The sequence below is a fragment of the Oncorhynchus mykiss genome, chromosome 2 (assembly GCF_057628025.1).
Source record: "Oncorhynchus mykiss isolate SJ-2025 chromosome 2, ASM5762802v1, whole genome shotgun sequence".
Classification (NCBI taxonomy): Eukaryota; Metazoa; Chordata; class Actinopteri; order Salmoniformes; family Salmonidae; genus Oncorhynchus; species Oncorhynchus mykiss.
Window position 1 is genome coordinate 5,276,426 of NC_143023.1, and position 22,921 is coordinate 5,299,346.

At 48.1% G+C, this 22,921-nt stretch overlaps 1 protein-coding gene across 3 annotated transcripts in view; it reads right to left on the reverse strand.

The window, feature by feature from the left end:
- Positions 1-2,028: 2,028 nt before the first annotated feature.
- Positions 2,029-22,921, reverse strand: part of LOC110520743 (transcription initiation factor TFIID subunit 2) — a 44,754-nt gene continuing 23,861 nt past the window's right edge. The window contains exons 18-27 of one of the 3 annotated variants that reach the window (XM_090186138.1): positions 18,199-18,339; positions 17,882-17,992; positions 17,523-17,716; positions 14,562-14,701; positions 12,334-12,403; positions 11,076-11,185; positions 5,657-5,889; positions 5,237-5,419; positions 3,723-3,825; positions 2,029-3,574 (exon numbers count right to left, since the gene is read on the reverse strand). In XM_090186138.1, the coding sequence (XP_090042264.1) occupies positions 3,300-3,574; positions 3,723-3,825; positions 5,237-5,419; positions 5,657-5,889; positions 11,076-11,185; positions 12,334-12,403; positions 14,562-14,701; positions 17,523-17,716; positions 17,882-17,992; positions 18,199-18,339 (1,560 nt within the window). In that variant the 3' untranslated portion in view covers positions 2,029-3,299. The other 2 variants (XM_090186144.1, XM_090186140.1) reach the window with 2 other exon arrangements.

Below are 22,921 nucleotides of genomic sequence, written 5' to 3' on the forward strand. Positions count from 1 at the left end.
GTGAGGTAGTCGTTACTGGGCCGGCAGTGAGGTAGTCGTTACTGGGCCGGCAGTGAGGTAGTCGTTACTGGGCCGGGCAGTGAGGTAGTCGTTACTGGGCCGGGCAGTGAGGTAGTCGTTACTGGGCCGGGCAGTGAGGTAGTCGTTACTGGGCCGGGCAGTGAGGTAGTCGTTACTGGGCCGGCAGTGAGGTAGTCGTTACTGGGCCGGCAGTGAGGTAGTCGTTACTGGGCCGGCAGTGAGGTAGTCGTTACTGGGCCGGGCAGTGAGGTAGTCGTTACTGGGCCGGGCAGTGAGGTAGTCGTTACTGGGCCGGGCAGTGAGGTAGTCGTTACTGGGCCGGCAGTGAGGTAGTCGTTACTGGGCCGGCAGTGAGGTAGTCGTTACTGGGCTGGGCAGTGAGGTAGTCGTTACTGGGCCGGGCAGTGATGTAGTCGTTACTGGGCTGGGCAGTGAGGTAGTCGTTACTGGGCCGGCAGTGAGGTAGTCGTTACTGGGCTGGGCAGTGAGGTAGTCGTTACTGGGCCGGGCAGTGATGTAGTAGTTACTGGGCCGGGCAGTGAGGTAGTCGTTACTGGGCCGGCAGTGAGGTAGTCGTTACTGGGCCGGCAGTGAGGTAGTCGTTACTGGGCCGGGCAGTATTGTAGTAGTTACTGGGCCGGGCAGTGATGTAGTAGTTACTGGGCCGGGCAGTGATGTAGTCGTTAGTCGTTACTGGGCAGGCAGTGAGGTAGTCGTTAGTCGTTACTGGGCCGGCAGTGAGGTAGTCGTTACTCGGCCGGGCAGTGAGGTAGTCGTTACTGGGCCGGGCAGTGAGGTAGTCGTTACTGGGCCGGCAGTGAGGTAGTCGTTACTGGGCCGGCAGTGAGGTAGTCATTACTGGGCCGGCAGTGAGGTAGTCGTTACTGGGCCGGCAGTGAGGTAGTCGTTAGTCGTTACTGGGCCGGCAGTGAGGTAGTCGTTACTGGGCCGGCAGTGAGGTAGTCGTTAGTCGTTACTGGGCTGGGCAGTGAGGTAGTCGTTAGTCATTACTGGGCCGGCAGTGAGGTAGTCGTTACTGGGCCGGGCAGTGAGGTAGTCGTTAGTCGTTACTGGGCCGGGCAGTGAGGTAGTCGTTAGTCGTTACTGGGCCGGCAGTGAGGTAGTCGTTAGTCGTTACTGGGCAGGCAGTGAGGTAGTCGTTACTGGGCCGGCAGTGAGGTAGTCGTTACTGGGCCGGGCAGTGAGGTAGTCGTTAGTCATTACTGGGCCGGGCAGTGAGGTAGTCGTTAGTCGTTACTGGGCCGGGCAGTGAGGTAGTCAGTCGTTCGTCGTTACTGGGCCGGGCAGTGATGTAGTAGTTACTGGGCCGGGCAGTGATGTAGTCGTTAGTCGTTACTGGGCCGGGCAGTGAGGTAGTCGTTAGTCGTTACTGGGCCGGGCAGTGAGGTAGTCGTTACTGGGCCGGGCAGTGATGTAGTCGTTAGTCGTTACTGGGCCGGGCAGTGAGGTAGTCGTTAGTCGTTACTGGGCCGGGCAGTGAGGTAGTCGTTACTGGGCCGGGCAGTGAGGTAGTCATTAGTCGTTACTGGGCCGGCAGTGAGGTAGTCGTTACTGGGCCGGGCAGTGAGGTAGTCGTTAGTCGTTACTGGGCCGGGCAGTGAGGTAGTCGTTAGTCGTTACTGGGCCGGGCAGTGAGGTAGTCGTTAGTCGTTACTGGGCCGGGCAGTGAGGTAGTCGTTAGTCGTTACTGGGCCGGGCAGTGTGGCAGTCGTTAGTCGTTACTGGGCCGGGCAGTGTGGCAGTCGTTACTGGGCCGGGCAGTGAGGTAGTTGTAAGGGTAGAACAAGGATACTAAAGACCACAGCTACACCGCCAGATCTCATTTACATTCTCCTCTGATAAATGTCCATCTGCCTTTTGTGGTTGGGAGCAATTATTCAAAGTTTATGCTCTTGGTTATTACATTCTTGGTATACAACATTTCAAAGTGTAATTGTTGTTATATATTGAGCGTTAATTGAAGAAAATGAATAAAAACACACATTCTTGACTTCAGAAGGTTTATTTTCCAACATCTTTAATAATGTAGTCATGTCCAACCTAGATGAAAAGGTTCCAACACAACTGGAGTACATAATGAATAAAGAACAGAACAGTTACTGATTGGGTGAGGGACAAGGAGACCATCCACAATCTAGTTACTGATTGGGTGAGGGACAAGGAGACCACCCACAATCTAGTTACTGATTGGGTGAGGGACAAGAAGGACACAATCTAATGACTTTAACAGTAAAAACAACAGTTAAAACATGCATGGTTAGAAACAGTGCCATATGAATGCAATAGAAACAGGTATAGAACAACCCAATGACTCTTCAGTATGGTGATGTCATACAGGGCACCAATTAGGCTATTAGTCACGGCTACATCCAAAATGGCACCCTATTCCCAATAAAATGCACTACTTTTGACCAGAGCCGTATGGGCCCTGGTCAAACATAGTGTACTATATAACGAATAGGGTGCGGTTTAGAACGCAAAACAGTCATGGTCTACTGCAGGTCCGCCTAATTAGAGACAATTTATATTTTACTATAAATTCTACATCCTACACGTTTAGAAACATCTCATTCTTGATTCTGCCATCTTTGAATTGATTGGGTCTCTGAACGAGAGTGGAATTTCTCCTCTTAGTTTAATTGCAGGGTTAAAGTAAACCTGTAAGTCCATGTCCAGGGCAACGCGGGGGAAAGTCTAGTGGCAGTCTATGAGACCGGGTTCAACAGGCTGAAGAGGTTCCCTTGTGAGGACGCACAGCCACTAACTGAAAATGTTGTTGATGATGGTAGGAGACAGACAGGTTCGGGCACAGCCAGAAGTGTGTGTGTGTGGTGGGTGTGTATGTGTGTGGTTAAGGTGATTGGAGACTGGGATGCTTTTAAAACCAAAGGGCTCCCTTCTGGAGAGGCCCACAGGTCTGCCTCTCTGTGTGGTTAATGAAGACGTCACAGAATGTCGGTTAGGCTACACACATTCCTACACTAACTGCAGGGCCAGCCCTGGATCCACACTGAATATTGCTCCATTTTCCAAATTCAAACTAAACTTAGCTCTGAAAGCAATATTTAGTGTGGATTCCAGGCTAGTTGACACGCAGCAAACCAGTAAGGTCTATTCAGAGGAGTTGAACCACTGACAGTTGGAGTCTAGTCTTGAGGATGATGTTTCACAGCTCAGTCAGACATGGATGGAGACCTCACGGAGCGTCCACTAGCAGGGCTGTTACTGAAGGACCAACCAGGAGGCAGCGCTGTGTTCTATTCAGACATGGATGGAGACCTCACGGAGCGTCCACTAGCAGGGCTGTTACTGAAGGCATGGGAGTCCCTCTCCTTGTCTTTACTCTCATGTTTGTGTTTGTGTTTATGTTTGTGCTTCTTCTTCTTCTTCTTCTTGTGCTCGTGGTGGTGGTGGTGATGGTGGTGGTCACCGCTGTGTTTGGAGGAAGAGGTGGACTCTTTGCCGAAGGAAGAAGGTAAGGGGGTGACAGGCAGGGAGAGGACGGCCTGGTCCACGGCTGGAGGTTCCTTACCTGAGGAGGGGAGAGAGGAGACAGGAAGACACGGATTTAAAGTACTGAATGTCAATCAGCTAGAAGTGCATAGTGTTCTTGAAAAAAAAAAGGACTAGATTGTCTGAAAGCAGAATGATACGTGCAGGATGTTTGACGGGGTGCTGACCTGGTGTGGATGGCCTCTCCAGGATGTTGAGGTGGTGGTGGATGAACGCCTGGCTGTCATGGGGACTCTCCATGTCAATCTCATCTTCCTCCACGGTGTTGAACTGAAACAACAACATCATCATCAGTCATACCATCTGATCTCAACTTCCTCCACGGTGTTGAACTGAAACAACAACATCATCATCAGTCATAACCATCTGATCTCATCTTCCTCCACGGTGTTGAACTGAAACAACAACCTCATCATCATCATCAGCTATAACCATCTGATCTTCCTCCATGGAGTTGAACTGAAACATCATCATCATCAGTCATAACCATCTGATCTTCCTCCACGGTGTTGAACTGAAACATCATCATCAGTCATAACCATCTGATCTTCCTCCATGGAGTTGAACTGAAACATCATCATCATCAGTCATAACCATCTGATCTTCCTCCATGGAGTTGAACTGAAACATCATCATCATCAGTCATAACCATCTGATCTTCCTCCATGGAGTTGAACTGAAACATCATCATCATCAGTCATAACCATCTGATCTTCCTCCATGGAGTTGAACTGAAACATCATCATCATCAGTCATAACCATCTGATCTTCCTCCATGGAGTTGAACTGAAACATCATCATCATCAGTCATAACCATCTGATCTTCCTCCATGGAGTTGAACTGAAACATCATCATCATCAGTCATAACCATCTGATCTTCCTCCATGGAGTTGAACTGAAACATCATCATCATCATCAGTCATAACCATCTGATCTTCCTCCATGGAGTTGAACTGAAACATCATCATCATCAGTCATAACCATCTGATCTTCCTCCATGGAGTTGAACTGAAACATCATCATCATCAGTCATAACCATCTGATCTTCCTCCATGGAGTTGAACTGAAACATCATCATCATCAGTCATAACCATCTGATCTTCCTCCACGGTGTAGAACTGAAACATCATCATCATCAGTCATAACCATCTGATCTTCCTCCATGGAGTTGAACTGAAACATCATCATCATCAGTCATAACCATCTGATCTTCCTCCATGGAGTTGAACTGAATCATCATCATCGTTCAACACCCTCACAACCCACAGTGATTCGCGTCAAGTCAAATACGATCAGCTATGGGATTGCGCCAGTTGTATTGTATCAGTTTAAAAGGAAAGAGATAGATTAACACAGACACACTGAGTCCACAGTGGCACTGCTTCAGTCCTCAGGGAAGCCTGAAATGGCTCACACACACACTAACACATGGACACACACACTAACACATGGACACACACACTAACACATGGACACACACACTAACACATGGACACACACACTAACACATGGACACACACTAACACATGGACACACACACTAACACATGGACACACACACTAACACATGGACACGTGCACACACACACACACACACACACACACACACACACACACACACACACACAACTGGGTAAAGCCTGTAGTAAAAGCGCCTCCCCACGGTGCTCGAGATCCTTACTCTGATCTTGAATTTTTTACTGGTGTCCTCTTCCTGCAGGACCTGGCCTGGCTCCGGTGAGGACGAGCCCAGTGGGCCAACGACACTGTCCAACTTCCTCTTCAGACCCTGAGGGGGCGGGGCCACACCACTGGACATAGACACGCTGGACACTGTCTCCATGGTGATCAGGCCCTCATCCAGCTAGAGAGGGGAAGGGGAAAGAGAGAGAGGGAGGGAGGGAAGAGAGAGAGAGAGAGGGAGGGAGGGAAGAGATAGAGGGGGAGAAAGGGAAATTAGTGTTATAACAAAACTTAGATGAGGTTGGCAGAAAAGATTTTAAGTGAAGATTTAATAAGACACAATAAGGCCCAAGTCCCCACTAAAATATCTGAATTATATTAAAAAGGTTAAATCGTTAGTATTTTTTGTTCTTGTTACACTGCTAGTGAAGCCCATGACAGGGATATGAACGCCCATGGTGTTGCCAGTCATCTCTGTGGTGTCTGGTCCCTGTTCAGGCTTGATAGTGGGGTTGAGCACGGCCTTCTTCTCCTTGAGGTTGAGTACCAGGCCCAGCTCGGGCAGGGGCAGGCAGGAGGGACGCGTCAGACCAAACAGAGTGTAGTACAGATTCACCGCGTCACACCGCAACCGCCAGTCATGAGACGTACCTGGGGGAACAGGGTCAGAACACATTCAACTTTACAGCTTAAACTTTACAGCTTCAACCAACTTTACAGCTTCAACCAACTTTACAGCTTCAACCAACTTTACAGCTTCAACCAACTTTACAGCTGGACAAAAGTAATGTTCAGAATATTGTAAAGTTTCACAATTGTTTTCTAAGCCAAGCCAGTGGTAGTAATACCATTGGTATGAATGGAATCACTGATACCGTGTCAAGTTAAATCCATTGGTATGAATGGAATCACTGATACCGTGTCAAGTTAAATCCATTGGTATGAATGGAATCACTGATACCGGGTCAAGTTAAATCCATTGGTATGAATGGAATCACTGATACCGGGTCAAGTTAAATCCATTGGTATGAATGGAATCACTGATACCGGGTCAAGTTAAATCCATTGGTATGAATGGAATCACTGAAACCGTGTCAAGTTAAATCCATTGGTATGAATGGAATCACTGATACTGTGTCTAGTTAAATCCATTGGTATGAATGGAATCACTGATACCGGGTCAAGTTAAATACATTGGTATGAATGGAATCACTGATACCGTGTCAAGTTAAATCCATTGGTGTGAATGGAATCACTGATACCGGGTCAAGTTCAATCCATTGGTATGAATGGAATCACTGATACCGGGTCAAGTTAAATCCATTGGTATGAATGGAATCACTGATACCGGGTCAAGTTAAATCCATTGGTGTGAATGGAATCACTGATACCGTGTCAAGTTAAATCCATTGGTATGAATGGAATCACTGATACCGTGTCTAGTTAAATCCATTGGTATGAATGGAATCACTGATACCGTGTCTAGTTAAATCCATTGGTATGAATGGAATCACTGATACCGTGTCTAGTTAAATCCCTTGTTATGAATGGAATCACTGATACCGTGTCAAGTTAAATCCATTGGTATGAATGGAATCACTGATACCGGGTCAAGTTAAATCCATTGGTATGAATGGAATCACTGATACCGGGTCAAGTTAAATCCATTGGTATGAATGGAATCACTGATACCGGGTCAAGTTAAATCCATTGGTATGAATGGAATCACTGATACCGGGTCAAGTTAAATCCATTGGTATGAATGGAATCACTGATACCGGGTCAAGTTAAATCCATTGGTGTGAATGGAATCACTGATACCGGGTCAAGTTCAATCCATTGGTATGAATGGAATCACTGATACCGGGTCAAGTTAAATCCATTGGTATGAATGGAATCACTGATACCGGGTCAAGTTAAATCCATTGGTGTGAATGGAATCACTGATACCGTGTCAAGTTAAATCCATTGGTATGAATGGAATCACTGATACCGTGTCTAGTTAAATCCATTGGTATGAATGGAATCACTGATACCGTGTCTAGTTAAATCCATTGGTATGAATGGAATCACTGATACCGTGTCTAGTTAAATCCCTTGTTATGAATGGAATCACTGATACCGTGTCTAGTTAAATCCCTTGTTATGAATGGAATCACTGATACCGTGTCAAGTTAAATCCATTGGTATGAATGGAATCACTGATACCGGGTCAAGTTAAATCCATTGGTGTGAATGGAATCACTGATACCGGGTCAAGTTAAATCCATTGGTATGAATGGAATCACTGATACCGGGTCAAGTTAAATCCATTGGTGTGAATGGAATCACTGATACCGTGTCAAGTTAAATCCATTGGTATGAATAGAATCACTGATACCGTGTCAAGTTAAATCCATAAAAACACAGGAAGCGGTTTAGGAATAGGGTCTTTGTTTTAGAAAAGCTTTGAGAAAACTAGAAATGCACATTGTGCATAAAACTACAGTAGCTTATTCAGTTTCCAGTCATAGTTAGTGTTATCCTGTACATAACATCTGATAAAATAGAGATTAACTGGTACTAACTGGTTTAAATTTAACATAACATATCCTGGCAAGACCTCGTCAGTTGTTTTCCGAGCCAGATGATAATAACAGCGGTGTGAATGTAATCACTGACGTTATGGTGCTGGGAATAATAACACAACCGGCAGATTATCAATTGTTTATGACGGCGAGTCATAAACTGGGTTGGCAACGACAACGACGGTCCACTGCCAACAGTCACAGCCAACCACAGAAGTACATTCAAAACATATGAAATAGTAAGCTACAATAAACAGAACAAGTGTCGCGCCGCCTCAGATCACATCTACACACCCCCCCTGTCGCGCCGCCTCAGATCACATCTACAACCCCCCCCCCCCCCCCCCCCCAGCAGTCCAGTAAAAATATCGACCTTGTTTGAAAAAAGGTGCTAATTCTTCCAAACGTTACGCAAGTCTTTGAAATAACAGATTTCTGTAAGGGAGGAGGACCGTTTACAGCTCAAACTGGTTTGATGCAACAACACATAATAAATCCATTGTCCAAACTGTCTGTCTGTCTGTCTCCCTCTTTTCTGTCTGTCTGTCTGTCTCCCTCTTTTCTGTCTGTCTGTCTGTCTGTCTGTCTCCCTCTTTTCTGTCTGTCTGTCTGTCTGTCTCCCTCTTTTCTGTCTGTCTGTCTGTCTGTCTGTCTGTCTGTCTCCCTCTTTTCTGTCTGTCTGTCTCCCTCTTGTCTGTCTGTCTGTCTGTCTCCCTCTTTTCTGTCTGTCTGTCTCCCTCTTTCTGTCTGTCTGTCTCCCTCTTTCTGTCTGTCTGTCTCCCTCTGTCTGTCTGTCTGTCTCCCTCTGTCTGTCTGTCTGTCTCCCTCTGTCTGTCTGTCTGTCTCCGTCTGTCTGTCTGTCTGTCTGTCTGTCTGTCTGTCTGTCTGTCTGTCTGTCTGTCTGTCTGTCTGTCTGTCTGTCTCTTTCTGTCTGTCTGTCTCAGACAGCACCCGTCAGCTCTGCGTTTCCAGGCCCCTCCTGACAGACCGTGTTTGAGCAGGTTAGTGTTCTCCGAGGCTCTCTCAGCTGTGTTTGACCTCATTGTAACTGGAGCCCGTGCCTGGAGCCCGTGCCTGGAGCCCCCCCACCCCCACCCCAAACTCCCCACAACACGGTCTACATCCCAAAACACACCCCATTCCCTATATAGTGCACTACACAGAGGCCTGGTCATAAGAAGCACACTGTATATTTGGAGATTGGCTGGCATTTGGGACACAACCCTGTTTGAGGCTCGTCCCCAGCAGGTCCCTGTATCCCTCAAGACATGGACAAACCTACAAACACGATAAAACGTGATCCTTCTCTTCCCCGGTGAGAGAAACACATGTTTTACGACCGTTAAAAGAGAAAACGTCTCTCTCTCTCTTTTTGAAAAGACATTTCACAACTTTTTGGCATCTTTTGAAACCAGGTTTATAATGAGCCTGCTGGGACGGGGACGGGGGGACGGGGGTGTCCGTGTAATGTGGCGCTGAACATTTGCTTATAGTTTGTTATTGTAGTGTAATAATGGGTCAGACAGACAGTTGAAGTTAGGACCGAGAACATAATGAAATACTGGGACGTCCAGAAGTATTGGGACAGTGACACGTCTTCTGGGTTTTTAGCTCTGTATTCCAGCACTTTTGGATTTGAAAACGATACAATGACTACGAGACTACGAGGTTAAAGTGCAAACGTCGAATTCGACAGTTGTGCAACTCTTAGCATCACAAACATTGATCTAATTACTGTTGGGGTTAGCTAATTACACACATGGATTTGATTTGTGAGCAGTAACTTCGTCTCTGGCTGGATATCACTCCAGGTTGGGGGGTTTGACTAGCCAGGCCTGAGTGGATATCACACCAGCCCAGGTGGAGTTTTGACTAGCTAGGCCTGAGTGGATATCACACCAGCCCCAGGTAGGGGTTTGACTAGCTAGGCCTGAGTGGGTATCACACCAGCCCAGGTGGGGGTTTGACTAGCCAGGCCTGAGTGGATATCACACCAGCCCCATGTGGGGGTTTGACTAGCCAGGCCTGAGTGGATATCACACCAGCCCCATGTGGGGGTTTGACTAGCCAGGCCTGAGTGGATATCACACCAGCCCCATGTGGGGGTTTGACTAGCCAGGCCTGAGTGGATATCACACCAGCCCCATGTGGGGGTTTGACTAGCCAGGCCTGAGTGGATATCACACCAGCCCCATGTGGGGGTTTGACTAGCCAGGCCTGAGTGGATATCACACCAGCCCCAGGTGGGGGTTTGACTAGCCAGGCCTGAGTGGATATCACACCAGCCCCATGTGGGGGTTTGACTAGCCAGGCCTGAGTGGATATCACACCAGCCCCATGTGGGGGTTTGACTAGCCAGGCCTGAGTGGGTATCACACCAGCCCCAGGTAGGGGTTTGACTAGCTAGGCCTGAGTGGATATCACACCAGCCCCATGTGGGGGTTTGACTAGCTAGGCCTGAGTGGATATCACACCAGCCCCAGGTAGGGGTTTGACTAGCTAGGCCTGAGTGGGTATCACACCAGCCCAGGTGGGGGTTTGACTAGCTAGGCCTGAGTGGATATCACACCAGCCCCAGGTGGAGTTTTGACTAGCCAGGCCTGAGTGGATATCACACCAGCCCCAGGTGGGGGTTTGACTAGCCAGGCCTGAGTGGGTATCACACCAGCCCCATGTGGGGGTTTGACTAGCCAGGCCTGAGTGGATATCACACCAGCCCCATGTGGGGGTTTGACTAGCCAGGCCTGAGTGGATATCACACCAGCCCCATGTGGGGGTTTGACTAGCTAGGCCTGAGTGGATATCACACCAGCCCCATGTGGGGGTTTGACTAGCCAGGCCTGAGTGGATATCACACCAGCCCCATGTGGGGGTTTGACTAGCCAGGCCTGAGTGGATATCACACCAGCCCCATGTGGGGGTTTGACTAGCCAGGCCTGAGTGGGTATCACACCAGCCCCATGTGGGGGTTTGACTAGCCAGGCCTGAGTGGATATCACACCAGCCCCATGTGGGGGTTTGACTAGCCAGGCCTGAGTGGATATCACACCAGCCCCATGTGGGGGTTTGACTAGCCAGGCCTGGTGGTCTCTGTCTGTACTGTGTCTCATCAGGTTTGAATAATTAGGTCTGATCTTAAATGGCACCCTATTTGCTACATAGTACACTACTTTTAGTCCAGAGCCCTACGTAGAAGATTTGTGGTCTCCGGTCAAACGTAGTGCACTACATAGGGAATAGGGTGCCATTTAAGATGCACTAAGGTCTCACCTGAGTTCATGAGTTTCCACAGCTGGTCGACCAGAGCCTCGTTGCAGAGTGGAGACTCGGCTGCTTTGGTGAAGGGAGGGTTTTTACCCAGCATGCTTAGGATCTTGTGTCTGAATGAACATAGAGCAAGTGGAGGTTAACATCCTGTTACTTCACAGCCACAGACCATCACATAACACCTTTCCCTGACAAATCATCACATAACACCTTTCCTGGGACAAACCATCACATAACACCTTTCCTGGGACAAACCATCACATAACACCTTTCCTGGGACAAACCATCACATAACACCTTTCCTGGGACAAACCATCACATAACACCTTTCCTGGGACAAACCATCACATAACACCTTTCCCTGACAAACCATCACATAACACCTTTCCTGGGACAAACCATCACATAACACCTTTCCTGGGACAAACCATCACATAACACCTTTCCTGGGACAAACCATCACATAACACCTTTCCTGGGACAAACCATCACATAACACCTTTCCTGGGACAGACCATCACATAACACCTTTCCTGGGACAGACCATCACATAACACCTTTCCTGGGACAAACCATCACATAACACCTTTCCTGGGACAGACCATCACATAACACCTTTCCTGGGACAGACCTTCACATAACACCTTTCCTGGGACAGACCTTCACATAACACCTTTCCTGGGACAAACCATCACATAACACCTTTCCTGGGACAGACCATCAGATAACACCTACCCTGGGACAGACCTTCACATAACACCTTTCCTGGGACAGACCATCACATAACACCTTTCCTGGGACAAACCATCACATAACACCTTTCCTGGGACAAACCATCACATAACACCTTTCCTGGGACAAACCATCCCATAACACCTTTCCTGGGACAAACCATCACATAACACCTTTCCTGGGACAAACCATCCCATAACACCTTTCCTGGGACAAACCACATAACACCTTTCCTGGGACATGGCAAATATCCACTAATAAGGGAAACAGGATGTTTCAGGATGAATATATTTAGATTCAAACTGCTGAAGTATCATCAATACATTTCCTCAGACTACGGGTCTAAATGAGTTCAATCAGTTGATAAATTCACTGTAACAGTCCTTGTTTTTAACGCAGCACTAAATAAACGACCCCGTTGTCTTGCTGCCTGAAGACAAAATGTCCCCATATCCTGAAGCCAGATAAATACATAATGATGCATCTTTATGTATGAGGCCGCCAACCCAACAGACAAAACACACAGTACCTGATGTAGTGAGCCGGGTCATTCTGGACCATGTTGAGCAGCCACTGCAGTTCCACGGAGCTCCTGTCAACTAGCAATAGACAGCATGTTAACACACACACACACACACACACACACACACACACACACACACACACACACACACACACACACACACACACACACACACACACACACACACACCTCTGTCCTGACAACCAGGCAGGGCTGTGAGATTTATTAATTATGTGTATAATCAGCAGGGATTGTGTGTGGGAGTCAGAGCGTGTTGGAAAGGGATACTCTCTAGGTAGGAGTCATTGTGTTGTTACTACTATAACAAGAAGGGATACTCTCTAGGTAGGAGTCAGTGTGATGTTACTACTATAACAAGAAGGGATACTCTCTAGGTAGGAGTCAGAGTGATGGTACTACTATAACAAGAAGGGATACTCTCTAGGTAGGAGTCAGAGTGATGGTACTACTATAACAAGAAGGGATACTCTCTGGGTAGGAGTCAGAGTGATGTTACTACTATAACAAGAAGGGATACTCTCTAGGTAGGAGTCAGTGTGATGTTACTACTATACGGTCTGATATACCACGGCTGTCAGCCAATCAGCATTCAGGGCTGGAACCACACAGTTTATAATGAGGTTTATAGCAGGGAGTTTGTGTGTGTGTGTGTGTGCGCATGTTGCTTCTACAGGTGAGATGCTGTCTCTCTAGCTAGTAGCTACAGCCCACAGAGTGAAACAGACTGATGACTGAGAAAGGTGCCATTCAGTCTGGATGGATATTTAGGGTCAAGATGTTCAACCCCAGAGATTAAAACAGACTGACTGGTGACGTCTGGATGGATATTTAGGGTCAAGATGTTCAACCCCAGAGATTAAAACAGACTGACTGGTGACAGTCTGGATGGATATTTAGGGTCAAGATGTTCAACCCCACAGATTAAAACAGACTGACTGGTGACGTCTGGATGGATATTTAGGGTCAAGATGTTCAACCCCAGAGATTAAAACAGACTGACTGGTGACGTCTGGATGGATATTTAGGGTCAAGATGTTCAACCCCACAGATTAAAACAGACTGACTGGTGACGTCTGGATGGATATTTAGGGTCAAGATGTTCAACCCCAGAGAACTAGGCTGTGTGTGAAATGGCACCTCGTCTCCTTGCATTCGGAAAGTATTCAGACCCCCATCTCCTTTATCCACATGTTGTTACGTTACAGCCTGATACTGAAATGGATTACATAGATGTTTATCTACACACAATACCGCATAATGACAAAGCGAAAACAGTCCCGTCCCCCACCCCGCGCAAAAGGCACCTAAAGACTCTCAGATCATGAGAAACAAGATTCTCTGGTGTGATGAAACCAATAATGAACTCTCTGGTCTGAATGCCAAGCGTCACGTCTGGAGGAAACCTGGCACCATCCTTACGGTGAGGCATGGTGGTGGCAGCATCAGGCTGTGGGGATGTTTTTCAGTGGCTGGGAGACTAGTCAGCATCGAGGGAAAGATGAACGGAGCAAAGTACAGAGAGATTCTTGATGAAAACCTGCTCCAGAGCACTCAGGACCTCAGACTGGGGCGAAGGTTCACCTTCCAACAGGACAACGACCCTAAGCACACAGCCAAGACAGCGCAGGAGTGGCTTCGGGACAAGTCTCTGAATGTCCTTGAGTGGCCCAGCCAGAACCTGGACTTGAACCCGATCGAACATCTCTGGAGAGACCTGAAAATAGCTGTGCAGCGAGGCTCTCCATCCAACCTGACAGAGCTGGAGAGGATCTGCAGAGAAAAATGTGAGAAACTCCCAAATACAGGTGTGCCGAGCTTGTAGCGTCACACCCAAGAAGACTCGAGGCTGTAATCACTGCCAAAGGTGCTTCAACAAAGTACTGAGTTAAGGGTCTGAATACTTATGCAAATGTGATAGTTATTTATTTTTATTTACAATTTTCAAAAATGTCAACAAAAAAAAAACTGTTTTTGGTTCGTCGTCATGGGTTACTGTGTGTAGATTGATGAGAAAACAAAACAATTTAATACATTTCAGAATAAGTCAAGGGGTCTGAATACTTTCTGAATGCTCTGCAGTCAAGTGCACTACTTCTGGTTACAGCCCTATGGGACTAATTCAAACCCTACGTTGATCTGGCTAAATGTAGTGCACTACATAGGGAATAGGGTGTGTGTCCTACTCACTTCACTAGGACTAGTTCGGTGCATACCTCTTGTGTAGTCCACCACAGCTTCCAGCGCTGCCACACGAACATCCACAAAGTGTCCGTATTCTGCATAGGATTTAAACAGAGAGGGATCACTGGGAATATGACCATTCTTCTGGAGCATCCGGATAGCTCTGAGACAACTGGAGAGAGATGGGGAGAGTGGGTGGAGGAGAGAGAGGGGGGGGGGGGGGGGGATGGAGAGAGGGGGATGGAGGAGAGAGGGGGATGGAGAGAAGGGGGGGTGGGTGGAGGAGAGAGAGAGGGATGGAGAGAGGGGGGGGGAGGAGAGAGAGAGGGATGGAGAGAGGGGGGGGGGAGGAGGATGGAGAGAGAGAGGGGGGGATGGAGAGAGAGGGGGGGATGGAGAGAGAGAGGGGGGATGGAGAGAGAGGGGGGATGGAGAGAGAGGGGGGGGATGGAGAAAGGGGATGGAGGAGAGAGAAAGGGGGGATGGAGAGAGAGGGGGGGGTGGAGGAGAGAGAGAGAGGGAGAGATGGAGGAGAGAGAGAGAGAGCGAGAGAGAGAGAGAGGGAGAGAGAGAGAGAGAGAGAGAGAGAGAGAGAGAGAGAGCGGGGTCACTCATCTATAAGCCTAAATCAAAGTTCCTGATTTCTAACGCACCAATACCCTTTAGGGTTAAAGATGTGGAGTTCTACAACTGTAAATCAAAGTAGCAGATTGTGCCTTTGAGGCATTTTGATTGATAAGATCATGCAGGTGGGAAGGTTTCCCCCGGCACTCAACTAGCTTCCTGTACGGGACGTGTTTGGCAATATTTGGGGAGAGGGTACAAGGGCCAAAAAGCTTCCACACCAGCTAGCTCAACAATGACGCTTTGGGTCAACCACTATTTGGTCTTTTATCGATCAACACAATGTAAAGCGGCCAATCAAAACAGACACCAAGCACCACCACTACCACTAAACACCACCATTTACCACCACTACCACTAAACACCACCATTTACCACCACTACCACTAAACACCACCATTTACCACCACCACCAGTAAACACCACCACTACCACTAAACACCACCATTTACGACCCACATTTACCACCACTAAACACCACCATTTACCACCACCACCACTAAACACCACCACTACCACTAAACACCACCATTTACGACCCACATTTACCACCACTAAACACCACCCACATTTACCACCACTAAACACCACCCACATTTACCACCAGCACCATTTACCAGCACCAGCACCATTTACCACCCACATTTACCACCACTAAACACCACCCACATTTACCACCACTAAACACCACCCACATTTACCACCACTAAACACCACCCACATTTACCACCACTAAACACCACCAACATTTACCACCAGCACCATTTACCAGCACCACCATCATTTACCACCCACATTTACCACCACTAAACACCACCCACATTTACCACCAGCACCATTTACCACCACTAAACACCACCCACATTTACCACCCACATTTACCACCACTAAACACCACCCACATTTACCATGCACTATTACTCCACTTATCTTGACTTCTGTTCTACCGGACAGTGATGGTGTTGCGGTAGCTGGGCAGTAGTGATGATCTCCTCCAGGATGTTCAGTTTATATAGTATAATGTATAGTGGGTATCTAGAGTAGTGATTATCTCTACCTGACAGTGATGGTGTTGCGGTAGCTGGGCAGTAGTGATGATCTCCTCCAGGATGTTTAGTTTATATAGTATAATGTATAGTGGGTATCTATAGTAGTGATTATCTCTACCTGACAGTGATGGTGTTGCGGTAGCTGGGCTGTAGTGATGATCTCCTCTAGGATGTTTAGTTTATATAGTATAATGTATAGTGGGTATCTAGAGTAGTGATTATCTCTACCTGACAGTGATGGTGTTGCGGTAGCTGGGCTGTAGTGATGATCTCCTCCAGGATGTTCAGTTTATATAGTATAATGTATAGTGGGTATCTAGAGTAGTGATTATCTCTACCTGACAGTGATGGTGTTGCGGTAGCTGGGCAGTAGTGATGATCTCCTCCAGGATGTTTAGTTTATATAGTATAATGTATAGTGGGTATCTAGAGTAGTGATTATCTCTACCTGACAGTGATGGTGTTGCGGTAGCTGGGCAGTAGTGATGATCTCCTCCAGGATGTTTAGTTTATATAGTATAATGTATAGTGGGTATCTAGAGTAGTGATTATCTCTACCTGACAGTGATGGTGTTGCGGTAGCTGGGCAGTAGTGATGATCTCCTCCAGGATGTTTAGTTTATATAGTATAATGTATAGTGGGTATCTAGAGTAGTGATTATCTCTACCTGACAGTGATGGTGTTGCGGTAGCTGGGCAGTAGTGATGATCTCCTCCAGGATGTTTAGTTTATATAGTATAATGTATAGTGGGTATCTATAGTAGTGATTATCTCTACCTGACAGTGATGGTGTTGCGGTAGCTGGGCTGTAGTGATGATCTCCTCCAGGATGTTTAGTTTATATAGTATATTGGCATCTAGAGTAGTGATTATCTCTACCTGACAGTGATGGTGTTGCGGTAGCTGGGCAGTAGTGATGATCTCCTCCAGGATGTTTAGTTTATATAGTATAATGTATAGTGGGTATCTAGAGTAGTGATTATCTCTACCTGACAGTGATGGTGTTGCGGTAGCTGGGCTGTAGTGATGATCTCCTCCAGGATGTTTAGTTTATATAGTATAATGTATAGTGGGTATCTATAGTAGTGATTATCTCTACCTGACAGTGATGGTGTTGCGGTAGCTGGGCTGTAGTGATGATCTCCTCCAGGATGTTTAGTTTATATAGTATAATGTATAGTGGGTATCTATAGTAGTGATTATCTCTACCTGACAGTGATGGTATTGCGGTAGCTGGGCAGTAGTGATGATCTCCTCCAGGATGTTCAGTTTATATAGTATAATGTATAGTGGGTATCTAGAGTAGTGATTATCTCTACCTGACAGTGATGGTGTTGCGGTAGCTGGGCAGTAGTTTCTCCATGTTAAGAGACCGTGTGATCTCCTCCAGGATGAGGCGTACGTCTCCGTTGAGGTTGTCCACGGTGCGCACCTCGTTACTGATGCTGATGGCCGGGGTCAGGGAGTTGGTGAGGGCGTCAATCAGCTCGGCACGGTAGTAGTTGTCGGAGAACTAGGAAAAAAAGAAAAGGGCAAGTGGTCAGCACAACCAACTCCAGAACACCATACAGAATTACCAACGATGGCGACCCCTGGTCCAACACTCTCTGAACGGTTCATCTCCTTCACCCTGTCCCCTTCTAATCATTGGTCACAACAAAACAAACCCCCATCTCACCTTGTTCTTCCTGTTGTCGTTGTACTTGATGAGGTCCAGGATGAAGTTGAGGACGTCTTTGGGACAGAGGTTCTGGATGTCTCTGAGCTGAGCCATGGCTACAGGCATGGTCTAGGTACAGATCAAACACAGCTCATTACAGATTTCTTGCAATTTCCAAGGAAACTGATTCAGATTTTTTCTGCCATTGTTTCCTAAAGGTTTAGGTTCTGTGACGAAGTAAAAACCTCTAGTGTGTAACTGGTATCCCATGACTGATCAGATATTTAAACAGACAGACTTAGTCTCGTGATCTACGTTAAGGTGATGTGTGATACCTTCTGTAGGAAGTAGCTCTGGAAGCTGATGAAGGTGTTGGTCTTGACGATGTTTGGACAGCTCTTACAGCAGAACATTCTGGTGAACAGAGACTTCATGGCTGGAGGACCGGTCCAGGTGCTCATCATGGAGTTGGCGATCTATGAATGTTTAAAACAGGAAACACATGATACAGCTTCCTCCTCCTGTTCTATCTGAGCTGATGTGTGACAGCTAGCTCTCCTCCCCCTGTTCTATCTGAGCTGATGTGTGACAGCTAGCTCTCCTCCTGTTCTATCTTAGCTGATGTGTGACAGCTAGCTCTCCTCCTCCTGTTCTATCTGAGCTGATGTGTGACAGCTAGCTCTCCTCGTGTTCTATCTGAGCTGATGTGTGACAGCTAGCTCTCCTCCTCCTGTTCTATCTGAGCTGATGTGTGACAGCTAGCTCTCCTCCTCCTGTTCTATCTGAGCTGATGTGTGACAGCTAGCTCTCCTCCTCCTGTTCTATCTGGGCTGATGTGTGACAGCTAGCTCTCCTCCTCCTGTTCTATCTGAGCTGATGTGTGACAGCTAGCTCTCCTCCTCCTGTTCTATCTGGGCTGATGTGTGACAGCTAGCTATCCTCCTGTTCTATCTGGGCTGATGTGTGACAGCTAGCTATCCTCCTGTTCTATCTGGGCTGATGTGTGACAGCTAGCTCTCCTCCTGTTATATCTGAGCTGATGTGTGACAGCTAGCTCTCCTCCCCCTGTTCTATCTGGGCTGATGTGTGACAGCTAGCTCTCCTCCTGTTCTATCTGAGCTGATGTGTGACAGCTAGCTCTCCTCCTCCTGTTCTATCTGAGCTGATGTGTGACAGCTAGCTCTCCTCCTGTTCTATCTGAGCTGATGTGTGACAGCTAGCTCTCCTCCCCCTGTTCTATCTGAGCTGATGTGTGACAGCTAGCTCTCCTCCTGTTCTATCTGAGCTGATGTGTGACAGCTAGCTCTCCTCCTCCTGTTCTATCTGAGCTGATGTGTGACAGCTAGCTCTCCTCCTCCTGTTCTATCTGAGCTGATGTGTGACAGCTAGCTCTCCTCCTGTTCTATCTGAGCTGATGTGTGACAGCTAGCTCTCCTCCTGTTCTATCTGAGCTGATGTGTGACAGCTAGCTATCCTCCTGTTCTATCTGAGCTGATGTGTGACAGCTAGCTATCCTCCTGTTCTATCTGAGCTGATGTGTGACAGCTAGCTCTCCTCCTCCTGTTCTATCTGAGCTGATGTGTGACAGCTAGCTCTCCTCCTCCTGTTCTATCTGAGCTGATGTGTGACAGCTAGCTCTCCTCCTCCTGTTCTATCTGAGCTGATGTGTGACAGCTAGCTCTCCTCCTGTTCTATCTGAGCTGATGTGTGACAGCTAGCTCTCCTCCTCCTGTTCTATCTGAGCTGATGTGTGACAGCTAGCTCTCCTCCTGTTCTATCTGAGCTGATGTGTGACAGCTAGCTCTCCTCCTCCTGTTCTATCTGAGCTGATGTGTGACAGCTAGCTCTCCTCCTGTTCTATCTGAGCTGATGTGTGACAGCTAGCTCTCCTCCTCCTGTTCTATCTGAGCTGATGTGTGACAGCTAGCTCTCCTCCTCCTGTTCTATCTGGGCTGATGTGTGACAGCTAGCTCTCCTCCTCCTGTTCTATCTGAGCTGATGTGTGACAGCTAGCTCTCCTCCTGTTCTATCTGAGCTGATGTGTGACAGCTAGCTCTCCTCCCCCTGTTCTATCTGAGCTGATGTGTGACAGCTAGCTCTCCTCCTCCTGTTCTATCTGAGCTGATGTGTGACAGCTAGCTCTCCTCCTGTTCTATCTGAGCTGATGTGTGACAGCTAGCTCTCCTCCTCCTGTTCTATCTGAGCTGATGTGTGACAGCTAGCTCTCCTCCTGTTCTATCTGAGCTGATGTGTGACAGCTAGCTCTCCTCCTCCTGTTCTATCTGAGCTGATGTGTGACAGCTAGCTCTCCTCCTCCTGTTCTATCTGAGCTGATGTGTGACAGCTAGCTCTCCTCCTCCTGTTCTATCTGAGCTGATGTGTGACAGCTAGCTCTCCTCCCCCTGTTCTATCTGAGCTGATGTGTGACAGCTAGCTCTCCTCCTGTTCTATCTGAGCTGATGTGTGACAGCTAGCTCTCCTCCTCCTGTTCTATCTGAGCTGATGTGTGACAGCTAGCTCTCCTCCTCCTGTTCTATCTGAGCTGATGTGTGACAGCTAGCTCTCCTCCTGTTCTATCTGAGCTGATGTGTGACAGCTAGCTCTCCTCCTCCTGTTCTATCTGAGCTGATGTGTGACAGCTAGCTCTCCTCCCCCTGTTCTATCTGAGCTGATGTGTGACAGCTAGCTCTCCTCCTCCTGTTCTATCTGAGCTGATGTGTGACAGCTAGCTCTCCTCCTCCTGTTCTATCTGAGCTGATGTGTGACAGCTAGCTCTCCTCCTGTTCTATCTGAGCTGATGTGTGACAGCTAGCTCTCCTCCTGTTCTATCTGAGCTGATGTGTGACAGCTAGCTCTCCTCCTGTTCTATCTGAGCTGATGTGTGACAGCTAGCTCTCCTCCTGTTCTATCTGAGCTGATGTGTGACAGCTAGCTCTCCTCCTGTTCTATCTGAGCTGATGTGTGACAGCTAGCTCTCCTCCTCCTGTTCTATCTGAGCTGATGTGTGACAGCTAGCTCTCCTCCCCCTGTTCTATCTGAGCTGATGTGTGACAGCTAGCTCTCCTCCTGTTCTATCTGAGCTGATGTGTGACAGCTAGCTCTCCTCCTCCTGTTCTATCTGAGCTGATGTGTGACAGCTAGCTCTCCTCCCCCTGTTCTATCTGAGCTGATGTGTGACAGCTAGCTCTCCTCCTGTTCTATCTGAGCTGATGTGTGACAGCTAGCTCTCCTCCCCCTGTTCTATCTGAGCTGATGTGTGACAGCTAGCTCTCCTCCTGTTCTATCTGAGCTGATGTGTGACAGCTAGCTCTCCTCCTCCTGTTCTATCTGGGCTGATGTGTGACAGCTAGCTATCCTGGTGAACAGGGACGTCACAGAGCAGTGGAGTTCGTTATGTAGACACAGAAGATACTAAATAATAGACGTATTAGCTAGTAATCTAACTAGGATGACACATGACAGTCTGAAGGTGGTTTCCTGGACAAAACGTTGTAATATTCATTTGAAAGTTAACTGCAAGGGGACAAGAGAGTGCAACTATGATTAGATTTTCTAGAGTTCAGAACAATTGGCTTCTAGCAGACTGGCTTCTAGCCTGTTACATTAGGAAGTAACAGAGCAGAGGGTCTCCCTGCTCTCTCTCAGCAGGATGTTAGAGAGAAGCACAGAGCCGAGGGTCTCCCTGCTCTCTCTCAGCAGGATGTTAGAGAGAAGGACAGAGCAGAGGGTCTCCCTGCTCTCTCTCAGCAGGATGTTAGAGAGAAGGACAGAGCAGAGGGTCTCCCTGCTCTCTCTCAGCAGGATGTTAGAGAGAAGGACAGAGCAGAGGGTCTCCCTGCTCTCTCTCAGCAGGATGTTAGAGAGAAGGACAGAGCAGAGGGTCTCCCTGCTCTCTCTCAGCAGGATATTAGAGAGAAGGACAGAGCAGAGGGTCTCCCTGCTCTCTCTCAGCAGGATATTAGAGAGAAGGACAGAGCAGAGGGTCTCCCTGCTCTCTCTCAGCAGGATATTAGAGAGAAGCACAGAGCCGAGGGTCTCCCTGCTCTCTCTCAGCAGGATGTTAGAGAGAAGGACAGAGCTGAGGGTCTCCCAGCAGGATATTAGAGAGAAGGACAGAGCTGAGGGTCTCCCTGCTCTCTCTCAGCAGGATATTAGAGAGAAGGACAGAGGTGAGGGTCTCCCAGCAGGATATTAGAGAGAAGGACAGAGCCGAGGGTCTCCCTGCTCTCTCTCAGCAGGATATTAGAGAGAAGGACAGAGGTGAGGGTCTCCCAGCAGGATATTAGAGAGAAGGACAGAGCCGAGGGTCTCCCTGCTCTCTCTCAGCAGGATATTAGAGAGAAGGACAGAGCTGAGGGTCTCCCTGCTCTCTCTCAGCAGGATATTAGAGAGAAGCACAGAGCCGAGGGTCTCCCTGCTCTCTCTCAGCAGGATGTTAGAGAGAAGGACAGAGCCGAGGGTCTCCCTGCTCTCTCTCAGCAGGATGTTAGAGAGAAGGACAGAGGTGAGGGCCTCCCAGCAGGATATTAGAGAGAAGGACAGAGCAGAGGGTCTCCCTGCTCTCTCTCAGCAGGATGTTAGAGAGAAGGACAGAGCCGAGGGTCTCCCTGCTCTCTCTCAGCAGGATGTTAGAGAGAAGGACAGAGCCGAGGGTCTCCCTGCTCTCTCTCAGCAGGATGTTAGAGAGAAGGACAGAGCTGAGGGTCTCTCAGCAGGATGTTAGAGAGAAGGACAGAGCTGAGGGTCTCCCTGCTCTCTCTCAGCAGGATATTAGAGAGGAGGACAGAGCTGAGGGTCTCTCAGCAGGATGTTAGAGAGAAGGACAGAGCCGAGGGTCTCCCTGCTCTCTCTCAGCAGGATATTAGAGAGAAGGACAGAGCTGAGGGTCTCCCTGCTCTCTCTCAGCAGGATATTAGAGAGAAGGACAGAACCGAGGGTCTCCCTACAGGGCTGGGTGGCGAGCGGTCAGGATGTTGTCATTTTTCAGCAAGGTAAACACAAGGCCCTGGGGTGGACGGGTGTGTGTATATGTGAGTGTGTGTATCTAAGTGTGGGTGT